This window comes from Apaloderma vittatum, unplaced genomic scaffold (assembly GCF_000703405.1).
Source record: "Apaloderma vittatum isolate BGI_N311 unplaced genomic scaffold, ASM70340v1 scaffold19670, whole genome shotgun sequence".
Lineage (NCBI taxonomy): Eukaryota > Metazoa > Chordata > Aves > Trogoniformes > Trogonidae > Apaloderma > Apaloderma vittatum.
In genome coordinates, this window is record NW_009695242.1 from 10395 (window position 1) to 27078 (window position 16684).

General features: G+C 44.7%; 1 protein-coding gene across 3 annotated transcripts; it reads right to left on the bottom strand.

Annotated features, from left to right (window-relative positions):
- Window positions 1–3097: 3097 nt before the first annotated feature.
- Window positions 3098–13318, bottom strand: ENO1 (enolase 1, (alpha)). 3 transcript variants are annotated; one of them, XM_009870716.1, is made up of 11 exons: window positions 13211–13318; window positions 11795–11890; window positions 9115–9173; window positions 8164–8233; window positions 7824–7957; window positions 7444–7666; window positions 5523–5720; window positions 5080–5281; window positions 4603–4711; window positions 4105–4163; window positions 3098–3575 (listed from the first exon to the last, which is right to left on the bottom strand). In XM_009870716.1, the coding sequence occupies exons 1-11, from the start codon at window positions 13293–13295 to the stop codon at window positions 3506–3508; spliced, it is 1305 nt and encodes a 434-aa protein (XP_009869018.1). In that variant the 5' UTR covers window positions 13296–13318; the 3' UTR covers window positions 3098–3505. The 3 variants fall into 3 exon arrangements, with proteins under 3 accessions (XP_009869018.1, XP_009869026.1, XP_009869033.1); XM_009870724.1 differs by lacking the exon at window positions 9115–9173 and adding an exon at window positions 9463–9521 and having other exon boundaries at window positions 13211–13304; XM_009870731.1 differs by lacking the exons at window positions 8164–8233; window positions 9115–9173 and having other exon boundaries at window positions 13211–13295.
- Window positions 13319–16684: the final 3366 nt, after the last annotated feature.

A 16684-nucleotide genomic window follows, 5' to 3' on the forward strand; every position in this document is an offset into this window, starting at 1 on the left:
CACTTATTCCCCTCCCTCCAAACACACACAGAGTTTCCAATCATTCACTTTTCTCTAACACGCTTTAAATTCTTATCTACAAACCACAGCCCCGCATTTCAGCACTTACCCATTCTGGTCTCTTTTCTTCCTTTGCAAGTAGTTCCTTTCAATGCTCCAGCCTCATTAGCTAGAGCCTGAATCCTCTGCAGCTGGAAGCACCTTGCTGCTGCTCTGGCCCAAAAACTCTCTCAGATTTAACTTGAAAGCTTTATGTAGCCCCGGTTTGATGGGACAGGTGAGCACAGCAGCTGACGTTGTAGGACTGACTTGCTGGTGTTGGAAGGAGCACGCACTTCAGCTTTTGATTTTACAACCTGAGGAATGTTCTCCTAACCCTGCCATTTTACATGCAATTCCCTGATCATTTTAAGACATGACATATTCAGTAATTGTAACAGTTCACCTTGCACTGACAACAAGGTGTGGACGATAATGAAGTAATACCTGGGCTTCACTTGCAGCCTTGTTAACCAGAGTAGAAGCCTCTTTTGTCAGAACTGGCACCAAACTATTCATCTGGACAAAGAAGAATTCCAGCTCAGGGCACTGGTTTACTTTTTTCCCCAGGCTGATGTAACCGCACACAAGTCCAGGGTCCCAGGTGCCAGCCACTACTCACGCCACTCATTTCCTCACAACTGTACTGCCTTGCAGGGTTTTATCGATTTATGGCAACCAGTGACCTGATTTCTCAGCTTTTCTTGCTTTCTGATGCTTATTAAAAGAAAATCACCACCTGGAAATAGAGAGTCCCAGGTAAGATGGGCTGAGAATTTGGCCGTTCTGAAGTAGCAGGTGAGAAACAGCTGCACTATTGCTTCCTAACGTGGTTCTGCTAAAAAGCAGTCTAAACCATTTTGCATATATTACAAGCTTGCCTCTTTGACAGAAGAAAAAAAATCCCTTGATAGGATTTACGCGTAATTAGCTGGTTTATTCATTTAACAGGTCTAATTCAGAGATCAGCTACGTGTGAAAAGTGCACCAGGTTTCAAATCTGCGTGGAGTGCAACCAGCTAAGGCCAATGCCTTCCAAAAGGACAAATAAGTGTGAGAACAGGCATTTACCATGTGCTGAGCTTGGGCTGATAAATTTGGTATTTATAGCAAAGCTCTTCTTAAGAAGGGCTTGACAGGGGAGATAAATCTTGTAAGGAGAAACAGTTGCAAGCTGCTGAAGAAAGGGATATTTTCATTGCACCAGTTATTGTCTTTTCAGGGTCCATCTGCTGAAGGGGCTCACAGCACCACGGAGCCACATTCACTTGAGATGAGCTTTTGCCTTTTACACATCAGAAAACAGAGCATTGTACAAAAGCCATTATTTTCTTCCCTCCATGGCTTCAGTTATAATGAAGGCACCAGAACATCCTCCTTTCTCATGTGAGGGATGTTTAGCATTCTTGGTGTTGCAGCTTTACACAAGACACAGTATTTTGGAAATGCCGACAACAAATGAGTCTTTCTAGTTAAAAAACATTGATCAATAGACACTGCAGATGCCAGGCTTTGCCACAAATGCTCCCCTGAGCGCTAAATCCTCTCACAGCCATTACTCACGCTAGTACCAGGCAGACCTAACCTCTCCCAGCAGCTCGTCCCGGCTTTCCTGCTCACAGGGCAGTCTCACACCTCTTGCCCTCTGCTGATAGAGCACAGGTGTGCAGGTTCATTTAGAGGTACAACACAGTCCTTACCCCTCTACCTCATAACAGCAGTTTTTGAAATAGAACTGGTGTTGATCTTTAAGAGCCAGGGTTTAAGGTAAATGACGCACACCTTGCAGCATCACTGGCTTTAAATGTGCCACTTCCATCTTACCGATTTAAAACCACGAGATATAAAATCGACTTGCAACACAATGCAACACAGGCAACCCCCACAGCGGGGCACTGTTGTGCTCCTCACAGTAATAAAATTTTCCAGACACCCGGTTAATTTAGTTTCCTGGAACTGAAAGACAAGAATAGCCATTGACGTGAATCAGAAATTAATCTATTCCTTACAAATCTGCTATTAAGTAAAAAAGAACACAGCAAGAACCAGCTTAACCAACCCTTTTTCTCAATGGTGCAACGATTTGCTTTTTCCTGCTTAGTAAGGGACTATAACATCACAACTCTGCTCCCCATTTCCCCACTCCAAGGGTGCTGCTGACAATGACTGCACAGAGCAATCACTGAACAAGAGCCATTGAACAACCTCTTGCCAAACCCCAGGAAAAAAAAAAAAAGAACACCACAAACTTCCTCCTCATGTCCAGGAACATAAGTCCCAGCCAAACCAGCAGAGCTGCAACCCGAACAAAACAAAGGGTTTTAGAAACACAGATATTTGCTCATGAGCCTTTTGTTTATGGCCATCTGCTCTCACACAGCTGGAAATCCCCTGAAGCCTTTTCTTCCCCCGTGTGAAATATGGTACGCAGGTACTAATAGGGTAAAAATGAAAGTGCAGCTATCAGATCAACTTTCAATTACACCTTCTATTAGTGTTATTACCAAAGTACGGGGTTTCCGGACAGCACTGTTCCACAACTCACATGCTGCTGAGATGCACCTTCTCACATAAGACCAAGACCGCAAGTCTACTTTCAGCTAACAACTGGCTAACACTGGGCCAACTTCTTGCTAACAGGTGAGGCCACCACGGAATTTTTTCAGTAATACTGCGACAAGATTAATAAAGCAGACATCTGCAACAGTCCATGGTAAAGGACAACAGCACTTGTCAGGATACATCACACCTTTGATAAATGAACAACCTTGGATAAATGAACCACTGAGGTTTTTCTCCCCCCTGCAGGATCATAACTGATATTGGGGTTAGAAAACTCTTCAGTCCCCCTTCCAAATGACCAAACGTATCCTTGAAGGCACAGACACTCAACTAATTCATCTGTCGGTCATAAGGCATTTGAAGTCCACCCCACGGCCACAGTGACAGCAGTGCAACTGCTGCTCCCCGCAGAACAGCTTTAAACCAGGTACGATTATGCACAGGCAGGTATCTCTGCCCCTCGCTCTCCCCCAAAGGAGCCCAAAGCCACACTTCATTGGGTTGTTTGATGCTTTTATTTATCACATGTAAAAACACTACTGTTTCTGTTTGCAGGTACCTCTTGCTGCACTGCAAGTCACACAGCTCCAAACATTGAAGACCAGACAGGCAGATGAAAGGAATTAAAGTGTTTATGCCCAGAGTCACAACGTCACGATCCCGGAGGGTGTTCAGTAGACAGAACCTCCCCCCACAGGGACCGTTCTACAGAAGCAGCAGAGCATTACAAGTAACAGATCAGAGTTGGTGATAACACTAGGTGAAGGAATTGTCTAGGTGGGAAGAGGCCCTGCAAACTGTTCTCTTTTCTTCAGCTGCCCTTATCTTTCTAGTACAGGTAATCGTGATCTAAGAAGATGACTAGTGCTTTCAACCAGAACAGGGGGTGACCGATCCACACAGCTTAATGGGCACAAGGGTTCCTGAAGTTCCTTCCAGCAAAGCGGGCCTTGCTGCCAAGCTCCTCTTCAATTCTGATGGAAAGGGAAGAGAGTGCTGAGCGTGAGCAGACAGTGCAGAACACCTGCATTACTACAGCTGCTGGCCCTACGCTGCGTCACCTGATCGACCTGGTAGTGAAAATACTACCAGAGTCACAAGCCATTTCCCAACAAGCACCTTTAGTTACACACACTTAACTGCACTGGTTAGCATCACCCATCTTCTATAACTTCACTTAAACACTTCAAACAGTCACCCAAGGGAACAGCATCACACAGACAGAAGGCTGATGTCTCCTATCTAGTATCACAGGATGCTTTGTACAACGTTCCCCTTTAGCGTCCATTATGAACATTATCCACCCAGCTCATCATTTTGCCCACAGCTGGCTCTGTGAGCACAGCACCAGCCCAAAAGCACATCTGCCACTGTCAGTTTATCTCCTTAAGCTCCAGAGTGTTTCTGAAAGGCAAAAGACCAGGCTGAGCCCCAAATGCATTAGTGGAGCATCTGTTCTATGCCAGACTGAACCCTCAGCCCTTTCACCACCAAGAGTCTCACCTCAGCAGCTGGTTGTACTTGGCTAGACGTTCAGATCGGCAAGGGGCACCGGTTTTGATCTGAAAGGGAAATCAGGAAGTTAGTAAAGAACTAGAGCAGAAATAAGGTCATGGATGCCAATGCAAAGCCACCCTATTCTCTTCAGAGTAATAAGCATAATCACAAGTCTTATCTCAGTATTAGACTCTAAATATTTGTACACTCAAACAGGATAGTGCTTGGGACCAATAAAGAGTGTTCATTTGGTAACAGCTTATCAGAAAATCCTGATAGACCCAGAGACTTGACCAAGATTTTTTTAACTAATGGTTAAAGGTGAGTTTAGACAAGGTAACATTCCCTTGTCACACTCCCATTAGACAAATCAGATTCCTATATACAGAAAGGGTAAACACACATGCCTTATGTCAGAGCAGACCCCACCTACTGTGCCTCAACCTTGTCACTGTATTATCTCACCGAGCAAAAAATCAAACTACAGCAGCTACAGATACCAACCTGACCAGTGCAGAGACCAACCACCAGATCAGCAATGAAGGTATCTTCTGTTTCTCCAGAGCGGTGACTCACCATCACACCCCAGCCATTGGACTGGGCAAGCTTGCAGCTGGAAGAGAGAAACAGATGAAACACCATCCACCACCCCTATCTCCTGAGCAGCTTTCACTCTCGTGGCAGGCAGTTCTCGCTTTGGCAAGACAGAGCTGCCCTTTGGTACACATTAGGGTCAGGATGACGCAACAATGCAGTGATAAAGAGCTGCTTTTCCACATGCACAGACCCAGTGAAGTTGTTTGACAACTTCAAGTGAATGAAGGTACAGGTTTACTTATCAATGTCCTCTTAGTTAACAACTGTTCTCCCTTCACAGACGCCCAATCAACAGATTTCTATTCTATTCACTCCAGTCTCTATGTTCATCTCTCTTAATTAGAGAATTCCCCTCCCTGGAATGGCCAAGAGGGGAGAACTTACGCTTGCAGGGACTCTGTCACAGAGCCAATCTGGTTGACCTTCAGGAGGAGGCAGTTGCAGGATTTATCATCCACAGCCTTGGCAATTCGCTTTGGATTGGTCACAGTCAGGTCATCACCAACCACCTGGATGCCAGCACTGGCAGTGAACTTCTTCCAGGCAGCCCAGTCATCCTGGTCAAATGGGTCTTCAATGGACACCACTGTAGAGGGATACAAGGAGCTTTAAGACAGCGCCACCCTGAAAGGTCTTGTTTGAAAGCAGTGGACAAAGGCGCTACAGCCAAGTACCACCTACCTCAAAGAACATTCTTACGACTCCTAAAAGGCTATTTGTTCTGCTCTTGATCTCTCTCATAAGGGAGGCTGCATCCTAACCCTTCCCTTCCGCAATCAACCCCTATTCACCACTGCTGTTGCACTTCTTGTTGAAGAACAACTTACCAGGGTAGTTCTTGACAAAGCCCTTGTACAGGTCAGCCAGCTGATCAGGAGAAATGTATCTGCTGGGATCATCAGGGGATTTGAAGTCCAGGTCATACTTTCCATCACGGTAGAACTCGGAGGCAGCCACATCCATGCCAATGACAACCTTATCAGTGTAGCCAGCCTTGGCGATAGCAGTCTTCAGCAACTCCAGAGCTGAAACACGGTAAGGTATTTCTGAGTTCCTGCCAAACATCTTGACTCAAAAGCTATTCATTTACCACCAACTGTACATTCACTTGCCAAAGAACCTCCATTACCCCCGACACAAAGCCCAAAGGCCACGTAGAAAAGGTTCTTAAACTTCTGAACTGACTGGAACAAGATATTACTTTAATACTCCTTTTAGCTTGTAATACCCTTGAGACACCATTATGGGATTCATAATCTCTTCAGACAGGACTACACGTCAGCCCAGGAAGCTTAATGCTAGATGATACCACATCCTCTTTCAGCTTTATGCATGTGGGCAGAAAGTAGTGACTGCACTTTAATCCCTTTTAGCTCCAGATCAGGTGCTGACCATGCAAGCGGCAAGCATCGAAACCCTGCCTGGCAACACGATACACAGCCTGCCCCTGCACAGGGCACCCTCCCTGTGCATCTGCCTCTTCTCTATTTGCATATTTGTATGCACAAGATGAAATAAACTACTCGGTAGGAGTCTCTGGATACTATTCACTATGCTACCCTGCTTGGCCAAGTCCAAGTAAGGAAACTCGGTATGGTCATGACCAGCAAGGCTCTCCCAATCACCCCTGACTCAAAGCCAAGCAGCTGGATGAGCCAAGCCACTTACTGCAGGAAGCTCAGATCAAGTGGGGTGTGGTTTTTGGTTGCATTTTTCCTTGTGTGGCTTTGGTTTGTTTGGTGTGGTTTTTTTTTTTTTTCCAAGATGTTAATGTATTACAAAGTGCAAAAGCAGCTGCTGCCAGAAAATTCCTTGGACTGTAATGGTCATCTCAGGTCATCTTCACTGGTGTTTGCTAGGGTACAGGCCTAGCAAGAGCTGCATCCTGCTGCAGGACTCAGAAACACCCTTATTTCATAGAATCACAGAACAATTCAGGTTGGAAAATACCCTTGGGATCATCGAGTCCAACCACTGACCCTGCACTACAAGTTCACCCCTAAACCATATCACCCAACACCACATCTAAGCAACAAGGTGCTGGCTCAGTATGTTCAGTGTCAGGCAAAACAGTTCAGAGGCCACCTTCACAACAATATAACAACTAAGAGCTTTAAATGAGCAAGTAACTTAACAGTTCTAGTATTCTCCTGGCTTACTAGCAACTCCATTTCTGCAAAGAGGCAAAAATGGCTCTTCCACTACAGTTTTTGCAGGAAGAGGTAATTTAGCTTTCACAAGACAGACCGCCTCCCTCCCCCCCCAGTTTTCTAAACAGAATTGTTCAGCTGCAGAAGGAGCAAAATCTTCAACTTCCCAGGCAAGCCTCCATGCACTCCCACACATGAGCAGGCTCGTTTGTCAGCAGAAAAACTCCTCCACTAAACTTTGACTACCGACTTCTGGGAAACCTGCAATGCACTCAGACATTTCCAGCCTCACTTTTCAAGTGGAAGGGGGGAAGATTCCCTTAAGCTGCCACAGGAATGAAACACTATTGAGGTACTGAAGTTAAAACCATTCTGTCAAGCTGCATAAACTAGCATCCAAGCTGATAGCTCTGTGGATATTGAACCACATCAGTATAGCATCTTGGAAATTTTTTTTTTTTCAGGCTAAAAAGCAGAGCAGAGAAAGAGCAGCAACTCCTGCAGCCTACTGATCTTGCTTTCCAGTCATATTGGACAGGTATAGTCTCCATTCTCTGGGTATCAGTTACGCTTCTTCCCACACTTAGCTCCTCCTTACCTTCTTTATTTTCCAGGATGTTGGGAGCAAAGCCACCCTCATCACCCACATTGGTTGCATCCTTGCCGTACTTCTCCTTGATCACATTCTTGAGATTATGATAGACTTCTGCACCAATGCGCATCGCCTCCTTGAAATTCTCAGCACCCACAGGGAGGATCATGAACTCTTGCATAGCCAGCTTATTGCCAGCATGGGAGCCACCATTGATCACATTGAAAGCCTTAGAGTAACCAGAACGAAAAGTCAAGTTTGAAGGTATCAGGGTAAATTGGTAACAGCATTTAGGTTAAGACTCTTCATTCTCTAGAAAACTTCATCCAACACCACATGATATCATGAAATATCTGGCGAGATCACGTTATTATCAAGAGACTTACAGGAACTGGAAGAATGACTTCTTTATTTCCAGCAAGGTCTGCAATGTGACGGTACAAGGGGACACCCTTCTCGGCAGCACCAGCTTTGCATACAGCCAAAGATACACCCAAGATGGCATTGGCACCAAATTTAGCTGAAATTGGAAGAAATGCTTACAGAAACGTTTACAGAAATGTAGTCTCTTCATAAAGAGATTCAGCAGTAACAGCACCATGGCCTTGGTTACGGAAATGCTCAGCATATGCCATGTGCTGCCCACTGTGTCTGATAAGGTGAGCTAGAATTCTATATATGATTCTTCATCTTCTCATGCCTCACGGCAACACTAAGCCCACTTACATTTGTTCTCTGTTCCATCCATTTCCAGCATCAGTTTGTCAATCTTTTCTTGCTCCACAACACTGACATTCTGCAGAAAGAAGCAAACAAAGCACTGCTTGACCCCAAACATGGCTCTACAAACTCCACCTACCCACCACATTTTTATTTGTCTGGCAGGCACCAAGACTTGCTTAGAGACAACTACCAACAGTTGAAAAGACTAGCTCTTGCCATTATCACACAGCAGCATCTTGTCGTCACTTCCAGCAAGCCAAGGCTGACAGATAAGTTGGACACATCAAAAGTTTGGTTTGTTCTTCACATTCGGAACTGTAAGGCTATCATCTCCCTTGACCTCCTGACATTTACGCTATCTGCCTGGCACGTCACAGGAGAAAGGCCAGTTTATGCCCCCTGCCCTTTAGTGCCAGCTGAAAGATGACCAGCTTGCCCATAAGATACACCCACTTGTAACTTAGTACTTAACATTTTAAACTGACACTAAGAGCATGCAATCACTTTATGTACTGCCACTTAGTTTTGCACCTTCCTTTATAGCCACTGCTTTGCACCCACAAAACGCATAGGAATCTCCCTCAAGCAGACTTTACTGAGATCCCCTCAGATTCCCTTCCAAATTAGCCAGCTTGGCTAAAACTCAGTCCCCTCCCAGTACTCAGTCACCTTTTTAAGCATAAAGCAGCTCGTATCTTAACCGCACACCACTGAGGTTCCCAGGTGCTTAAGTATTTCTGCACACTACAATCCTGGGCTGCTAGAGATTGTTTCGATTAAGAATTAGATAAGCAGTCATTAAGTAAAGCAATCGCTGTAGGTCAGTTTGTTCACATGCACTCCAATATACAAGCTAACACCCCTTCATGTAATACAGTTTCTAACTGTCTCTAGAGACACAACCCATCAGTTAGAACACGCTGGACATGTTAGCAGAAGACAGGTTGCTCCTACCTTGCTAATCAGTGCAGGTGCAATTGTTTTATTGACGTGCTCAACAGCTTTTGAGACACCTAGAAGGAACAAGCAAATCAGACACTGGTCAACCACACTGGTTATGCAGGCATTAGTAGGTGATCTCAGTAACAATAAAACCTCAAAAATACCACCTCATGCTTTTCAAACCCTGATCCAATCTGAGCTTACAGCTAATTCTCAACATTTCTAGAGGTCACTTTGACTAAACAAAAGCACATGAAGTAAGCAGCACCTAGGAAAGCCTACCGCAACGTCAGTTTGCAAGACCATGCACTGGAGAAACTCATCCAAGTGACAAGGTTGCACCGAAGGCACATCCATTACCTGTGTACACAGTGCTGTCCCCAGGAACTCATTAACATATTTAACAGCTCTGGATACACCTGACAGAAGCGAAATGGACAAGGCAAGACATGAAGACTTGCAGCCAAACCCAAAGCCAGTCACGCAAGAAAAAGGATAAGACACAAAGAGGTCAACAGACATAAGACAGCAAGTGTCTGACACCGAGCAGCAGACCAGAAACAAAAGGACTCAAGTAGTCAAGGAACCTGCATCAGCCAGCAAGGCTGTATTTGGTCTCTCCACTCAGGTTGCTGTACTATTGCAAACACCACTGGGGACTCAAAACCTCAAGTGGCTGAATGACAGCATTTAGAAAAGGTTTTAGGATAGGCTACTCCTATCCATTCATAGAATGGCCGAGTAAGGGAAAACAAAAGGTTTCCCCAGAAGTTAAGTACGTAACATTTCAGGCATTTCATTACCTGCCATCATTTCGTGACATTGCTATTCCTGTTCGGTCCCCAGGTGTTGCCTGATCTAGTCGAGAGGTGGCGTCCCTGGTGCCAGGGAGGCTGGATTAAATGACCTCTAAGGTCCCTTCCAGCCCAGGCCATGCTATGATTCTATGATTAAAGCACTTGGCACACACATTTTACACTTGATACAATGCTGAAGTACCATCTCTGTACCTCTGCAGGTATAGAAACTGATTGTCTGCTCCTGGATTCAGACAAGTAGTAAAACATGAACACAGCATCGTCCTTTTAATCAGTGTGGGCCTGGTCACTGCGTAAACCAGCTTGCTTCGTCCTCAAAAGCAGAGACCATCATTAGCCAGCTAGCAACATTAGCCTAGAGGAATACTGTCAGAACTGGTGATTGCTAATTAAGCGTGCTCTGAACCACATTAGCTGCCTTTTAAACAGTATAAGTCTGCAAATTTATATTACATAAGACCTACCAGCTATCTGCAGCTCATACCATTCAGTGATTTTCTTGTTTTATTAATAATTCATTCGCCAGCTAACAAAAACCTTCAGCTGTGATAGCCTGTCCTGGAAGCTCAGACTATTGGCTAGTTCAGTGCCATAAGCACTGCCTGTAGGATCAGATTGAACAGCTCTAAGCACACGCACACTGAGCACATTGAGGTAAGTACACATTTACTCTTCTCAAGGAAAAGCACTCCAGGTAAACAGCATAAGCTCTTCAGCTCTTTGGAATATTCAGTCACCTGGGAGTTTATTCTGTGTTAAAATAACAACAACCATGAATCTTCTCAGATAAGGCTCTGCAAGTTGAATTAAGTCGTTATCTATTCTAATCACTTTTTCTTAGTGGGCACAAAGTATTTCAGCTTCTTTTCACCTGACTGGCAGAAAAGTTCGATGACAAGTAATTCTCCTGGCAGAAAGTTTTATTGGTTGCATACACCTGAAAAGCATCACCAATGCTCTTACAGCAGCCAGCTAAAAAGGAGTCCTGACTCTCCAAGCTCTGAGAGTAGTCAAAAAAAAAAAAAAAAATCACTATTGGGATGTTTACTAGGAAATGGTATCTTGTCTTCAGCTATTCATTTCCCCCAAGGCTTGTTCCCAAGCCAGTCTGGGGACTGCTGTATTGAGTTTCCTTTCAGAACATACAGTCAGTCCCCAGACAACTAAAACATTACACCCCTTACACAAACCGAAGTATTCTGCCTTGAGCTATTATGCAGTCTGACACAAAAGTTTCTTCCATTACTGGTGTAAGGCTGCAGTTAGCTGTGGACAGCAGTCGGTACCAACCTCAGGTTCGGGATTTCACATGCTGCAGTCTAAGGAGTCTGCAGGGCCAGCATTTAACAGTTCTTTAAACGTTTTGTCTATGAAGAGATCTGTGACGAGCTGCAGTCTCACGAGGCCTCGTGGAGCAAGGCGGTTTAGATGCAGACAGGCCATACTGCCAAAGCACCCTGTACTCTGACATGCACCAACACGCAGGGCAATCAACAGGAGTGACCTAACGAAGTATGTTTGCACAGACTATACTAGAGACCTTATCACCTTGCTGTCACGCCTGAGCTCTGTGCACTCAGCACTTGCAGAAGTACAGTGGTCACCACTACAGAGGCAGAGTCACTCTCCAGATTGTCCCCTGGAAGATCCAGCAGCCTGTGCTTTACCTCTGCATCAGCCACACAGCCCGCGCACGGTACGCATTGCTATCGTCTCACTGTTAATATCCACTGCTTTTGCTTACTTGCCACGCCTTGTACAGAACACGAACAGCAGTAAAGGAGCCCATGTGTCCACTGGTACAATCTGACAAAAATACATGCAGCAACGCAGCCACTGTAACAGGCCAAGCTGGGTACAAAAATTCAAGTTACCTTTCCCCATGTAGCGTGTCTTGTCATTGTCACGAAGCTCCAGAGCTTCATAGATTCCAGTTGAGGCACCGCTGGGAACAGCAGCTCTGAACAGACCTTTTTGCAAATCAAAAAAAACAAAACTGTCTTGGCACATTTAAACCCAGAAAACATTCTCCACCCATACACTATCCCAACCTATCACATACCTCCATCCGTGGGAATGGAAGAGGTGATCTCCAAATTGCATCTCTACTCACTTTTACACTGATCCTACGAGAGCTGTCTGCTCCTTTACAGCATCAGCAACTCAGTCTCCCTCATACTGATCAACAGCAAGTTGACTCACTCATTCCCTTCCATTGAGCATTTCAAGTGTTTAAGCTAAAAAAGTCATCCGTTCCCCTTCCCAAATGGTAGTTTTATTCATTGAATCTACTCTTGATCTCAGTCTGGCTCTTAAATTCTTCTAAGATACAGCACAGAAGCAACAATTAAGAGACCTATTTCGTTAATGTCAGTACTGAGCTCCTCTGACTACAGCACAGCCACCCAGGCAGCCCATTCTTCCAGCCAAAGGATGCTGAACTTCGAGCAAATCGGGACACTGGAGTCTGTTCTTCCCGTGGTTCAAGATGTCAGTCTCCGGTCTTCCCCTCATCCCACTACAGCAAAGAGCTTAGTAGGGGCAGTCTCATTAAATGACTGCATTAATCTTTTGAGGCAGAAAGATCAGCTATTTAGTTAGTGTATTACAGCCATTGTGTTTGCTCATTCCACCAAACCACACTGGTATGTGTTTGCACAATGCCTTTGTCAGATCCTATCAGATATGGGATGAACAACTAACAAACCAAGGGAAAGTCCAATAATAATTAAGAATATAAGATGTTATATGTGAAAACCCAATTAGACCAGTTCAGTCATGTCTGAGCATTTACGCAGAGAAGAAACCATTAAGCAAGATTCAACTCTGCAGCAGGAGATTGTTTCATTACACAAAGCAACTACTACCCAAAACTGAGAATTGAACTTCAAGTGCAGTCATACAAAGTTTAGGGAAGACTGAAAACGAACACCATCAGCAGCTGCTCAAGGACAGGAATAAAGGTCTTGTTAACTCTGATTATGCAAGCACTATCCCAGTTTATGCCCAGGACAAGGGGAGGAAGGCAGGTCTGGATTCAGACTGCAGCATGCTTCAAAAACCCCTTCGCTGTCAAGGCCAAAATCTTGAGCTCAGCAATTTCATCCCAGTACAATGAGGTAGAGGTTTTTCCTGCAAGTCCCACGGCAAGCTCAGCAACATGTTGTATGTATGGAGGAAAGAGTAAACACAATTCCACTGCCAGAACAAGGCAGTTTGTGCATTTCTGACTACTTCTTCCATTCTATCAGATACGGGAACGGAATAAACGTCTACCACTAAGGACTCACCTTTGTTGGTATAGAGGTCTACCTCAACAGTGGGATTCCCACGAGAGTCGAAGATTTCACGGGCATGGATCTTAGTAATAGACATCTTTAATACCTGAAAAGAAGAGCTAGCATTAATCACAGAACAGTTTGTGCTGTAAGGCACCTTCCAAGATCACTAGATGAGGCTGTTGAAAGCAGCATCCAACCTGAAATTGAACACTTCCAAAAATTAGGCATTTACATCTTCCTGGGCAATCTCTTCCATTGCCTCACCACTCATCAAAAAGATTTATTCCTCATATCCAAACTGTATCTACCCACGCCCAGCTTAAAATCTACAGTTTTAGCCTGTTCATCGTTGTTCTTCAAACTAGCTCTGGGCAATCAATCTTTCCCTTCCCCTCTAGCCCCCAAACACATAAAGAGCAACTCCCACACCTCTGCCTCCTGAACAGTTTTTATCCATCGATTGCAGCAATCCAGTTGTGTGATTCATAAGCTTCTGGGTAGGCTTGCACAGTTACAAGTTGAGTTGGGTTAACTATCAGGTTGCACTCTCCCCAAGGACCTCACAAAAGCCTTTGTACCCCTCCCAGCATGCAGCAACTGCTGCTGCTAGCATGAGCTTAACATTTATATCCTGTAGTAACACCTGCAGTCATGGGAACAACCCAAAAACATCACACTAACGAGGAAATCTTTTACACTTGGTCAAAGTTAGCTGTATGTTGGGAGGACTGAAATCGCAATCTAAGTGGGAAGAACACTCTGAAAGCAGACTTGTTTCCAGAGAGATCTAAAAGAATGTCACCTCACCATATAAGAGCAGCCAAGCAAACCTAATAAAGGAAGTCTCTGCTACTAGTTAAGAGTTCTTTTTCATAAAAGACTAAAGTGCAACAGTTCTTAATATGCACAGCAGCTGTTCAGAGCCAAATTTAACCTGTCTTGAAATAGAAGCAGACAGTCACAGCTTTAAGAACTTGCATTAATAGTTACACCCTGTCTTAGGTATTTACAGGAATAGCTTTTTCTCTTAAAAGGAAGGAAAATCACCATTTTTTGAATACTTCCTTTCCCCCTCTTCCCCTTTCTCACCCATCTACAAAGCTTTCCTTAAGCAAACTGCAGTAAGGAATGCCTTATGTAAGCTCAGCTATCTGTAAAAAATCAAGTTGTACAAATGCCTGTAAGCCATCGACTGGCACCAAACCCAGCCCATCTGCAGAGAATAAAGCTCAGCCTCAGAAGTAGAACTATCTAGAAGCCGGCTTCCTGGCAAGCCAGCGCGGGTGGTAACCCTGTTTACAGAAATGGTCATGAATCAACCCACAGTTACTGCAAAGTTAAGAAAACCAAACCTTAGAAATATTGCTGCTTGTAGAGCAAGAGTGTGTGTGCGCAGCGTGAAGTTAACTTCATACACTCATTCTCCCTCCAAAGCAAATTTTCCCTCCTCATGTTAAAACAGATAGCCATTTGGTTTGTCCCCTTGACTTTTAAGTGTCCCTTCCAGCTGTCCTGCCACTAAGCAGCACATTGTACAAGGCAGATCAAAGATTTTAGATACTGCCTGCTCTCCAGTAAGACCCACGCACTGACAGATGATATGACTAATCTAAGCACCAAAAAAAGTTTTAGGTGGCCTTCACACTGCCACTACACTCTAATCAGTAAATATGTAAGCTAGAAACAAATCCCTGCAACCCTGCAGTTATCAGTCCCATCCATGCTCACACTTATCTCTCTGCACATGCACTGAACAATGGCTAATAGGAAGAAGCCCCATTTATCTGAAAAGAACTTTCAGAGCTTATTGGGCTGGCACCTGCTTTGCTTTACTTTCATTTTCAGAACCACAGCTCTGCAATAAAACATGAGCTGCCTTACTCTTCCAAAGCACAAGCAGCTCAGAGGAGCTCTTAGACGTTTCAAGAGTACGCACTGCAAGAGCTTCCATTGGTAATGTCTGACATTACTCAAGCGTCCTTGACAAACGACCTCTCCAGTAGTTCCTCTCTTTTCTTCAGAAAGGGGCATTTCACAGCACTGCGCCATTCCAGAAATTCCTCACGTCATTTCAAGTTGGTTTTTTTGGCTCATTCTGCAAACCCCCTCACTTCTGTGTTCAGGAAAGTCTTTCCACTGAGCTATTCCCATGTAAAAATCTGATGCGTTTAGCTCATCACAAGCCGAGCATGACACATTCTGCCTCGATCAATTTAGTCAGCCCACGCACAATTCTAGCTGTGGAAACGCTAACTGAACCCGAGAGCTCAGCACTAGCACTGTCTGCTCCAGACCTTTGTACTCCGTGATGGAGCTAGTCAAACACGCAAACACAGAGCAGTATTTAATGATTGCATTGCCTTAAACCTTTTCTGTACTATCATCTGTTGCCAAGGTCAGTGTCTCCCTTTAGAGGAGGAACCACACATGCTAACTGTCCTGGCCTTTGCAGAAGCTCCCATGTTATTACATACTTCAAGGCCAAGTTACAGCCCACTGCCAGTTCTCAGTATCAACTGAATTGAAAGAAATCACATCTACTCCCTGCCTGATCCTGTGCCCCGCACAAGGAATGCAGTATTCTAACACCAACAGAGACTACTCCAACTTAAAATCACTTCCAGAGGTTTTGTTTACAGCTAACTAACTACATTCTCAAAAGCTGCACCTGTGAGCTACTGCAGAGCCATATTCATTGTAAGTCAAGAAAGGGTTAAAATTAACAGCAGCAAGTATCCAAATAGAGATTTAAAAATAACAGTGAAGTTTGGCCATAGAAAGAACTATCCTAGCTAGTGTCTTATTACAGAGTTGCCATAAAGTGGAAGCCTTACGTGACACTTAAAGGTCCTGTAAGACTGCAAGTCTCATACCATTACCACTCTGAAAAAAATCCACCTTACTGCTCACTAGAACTTTGACCTCACTGCATTAGATTCCAACATATCAATTTACCGACGAAGCACTCCTAAAATGTGGACAAATGTGGACCAAGAAAGGTACCTTCCAATTGCATTCCACATGATCTTAATTCACCTCTGTGCTCTGCAACACCACGTAACGTGTTTTAAATAATGCCTGGCAGGGAAGAAGTCACAGACACGTTGAACTACTTTCTCTCTCGTTGCTAAATAAGATGGAGGCCTGAAACTGCGCTGCCTCGATCTGTGGGTTTGGATGACAGGCTTCACTACTTCCTGCCAGGCTCAGAAAGTCACAGCCCTGCCCTGTGACTCAGCAGCCAAGTAACGGAATGGGAGAAAGACCAAGATCCTCTCCAGCAACGCTGCATGAGGCAAGCTGCTTAAGTGGCCATTTTTCTTCCACACCTTAACATCCAGAGACGCAGAGAACGTTGTGAGCTGCTACTCCCCACAGGCGCCGCCATGAGGGAACTGGTACTTAACTAACCCCACGGGAAGACCTAAGGGACACAGACTTAACCGCTGACACCGAACATTAAATATTTGAGATGCGAAGCTG

Bases quoted from the DNA above. Each gene is read 5' to 3' on its own strand.
- ENO1 (XM_009870716.1), bottom strand. From the start codon at position 13,295: ATGTCTATTACTAAGATCCATGCCCGTGAAATCTTCGACTCTCGTGGG. The intron at 9,174-11,794 runs GTAACTTGAATT...TGTTCCTTCTAG, and splicing joins GACACGCTACATGGGGAAAG to GTGTCTCAAAAGCTGTTGAG. The intron at 7,958-8,163 runs GTAAGTGGGCTT...TTCCAATTTCAG, and splicing joins GGATGGAACAGAGAACAAAT to CTAAATTTGGTGCCAATGCC.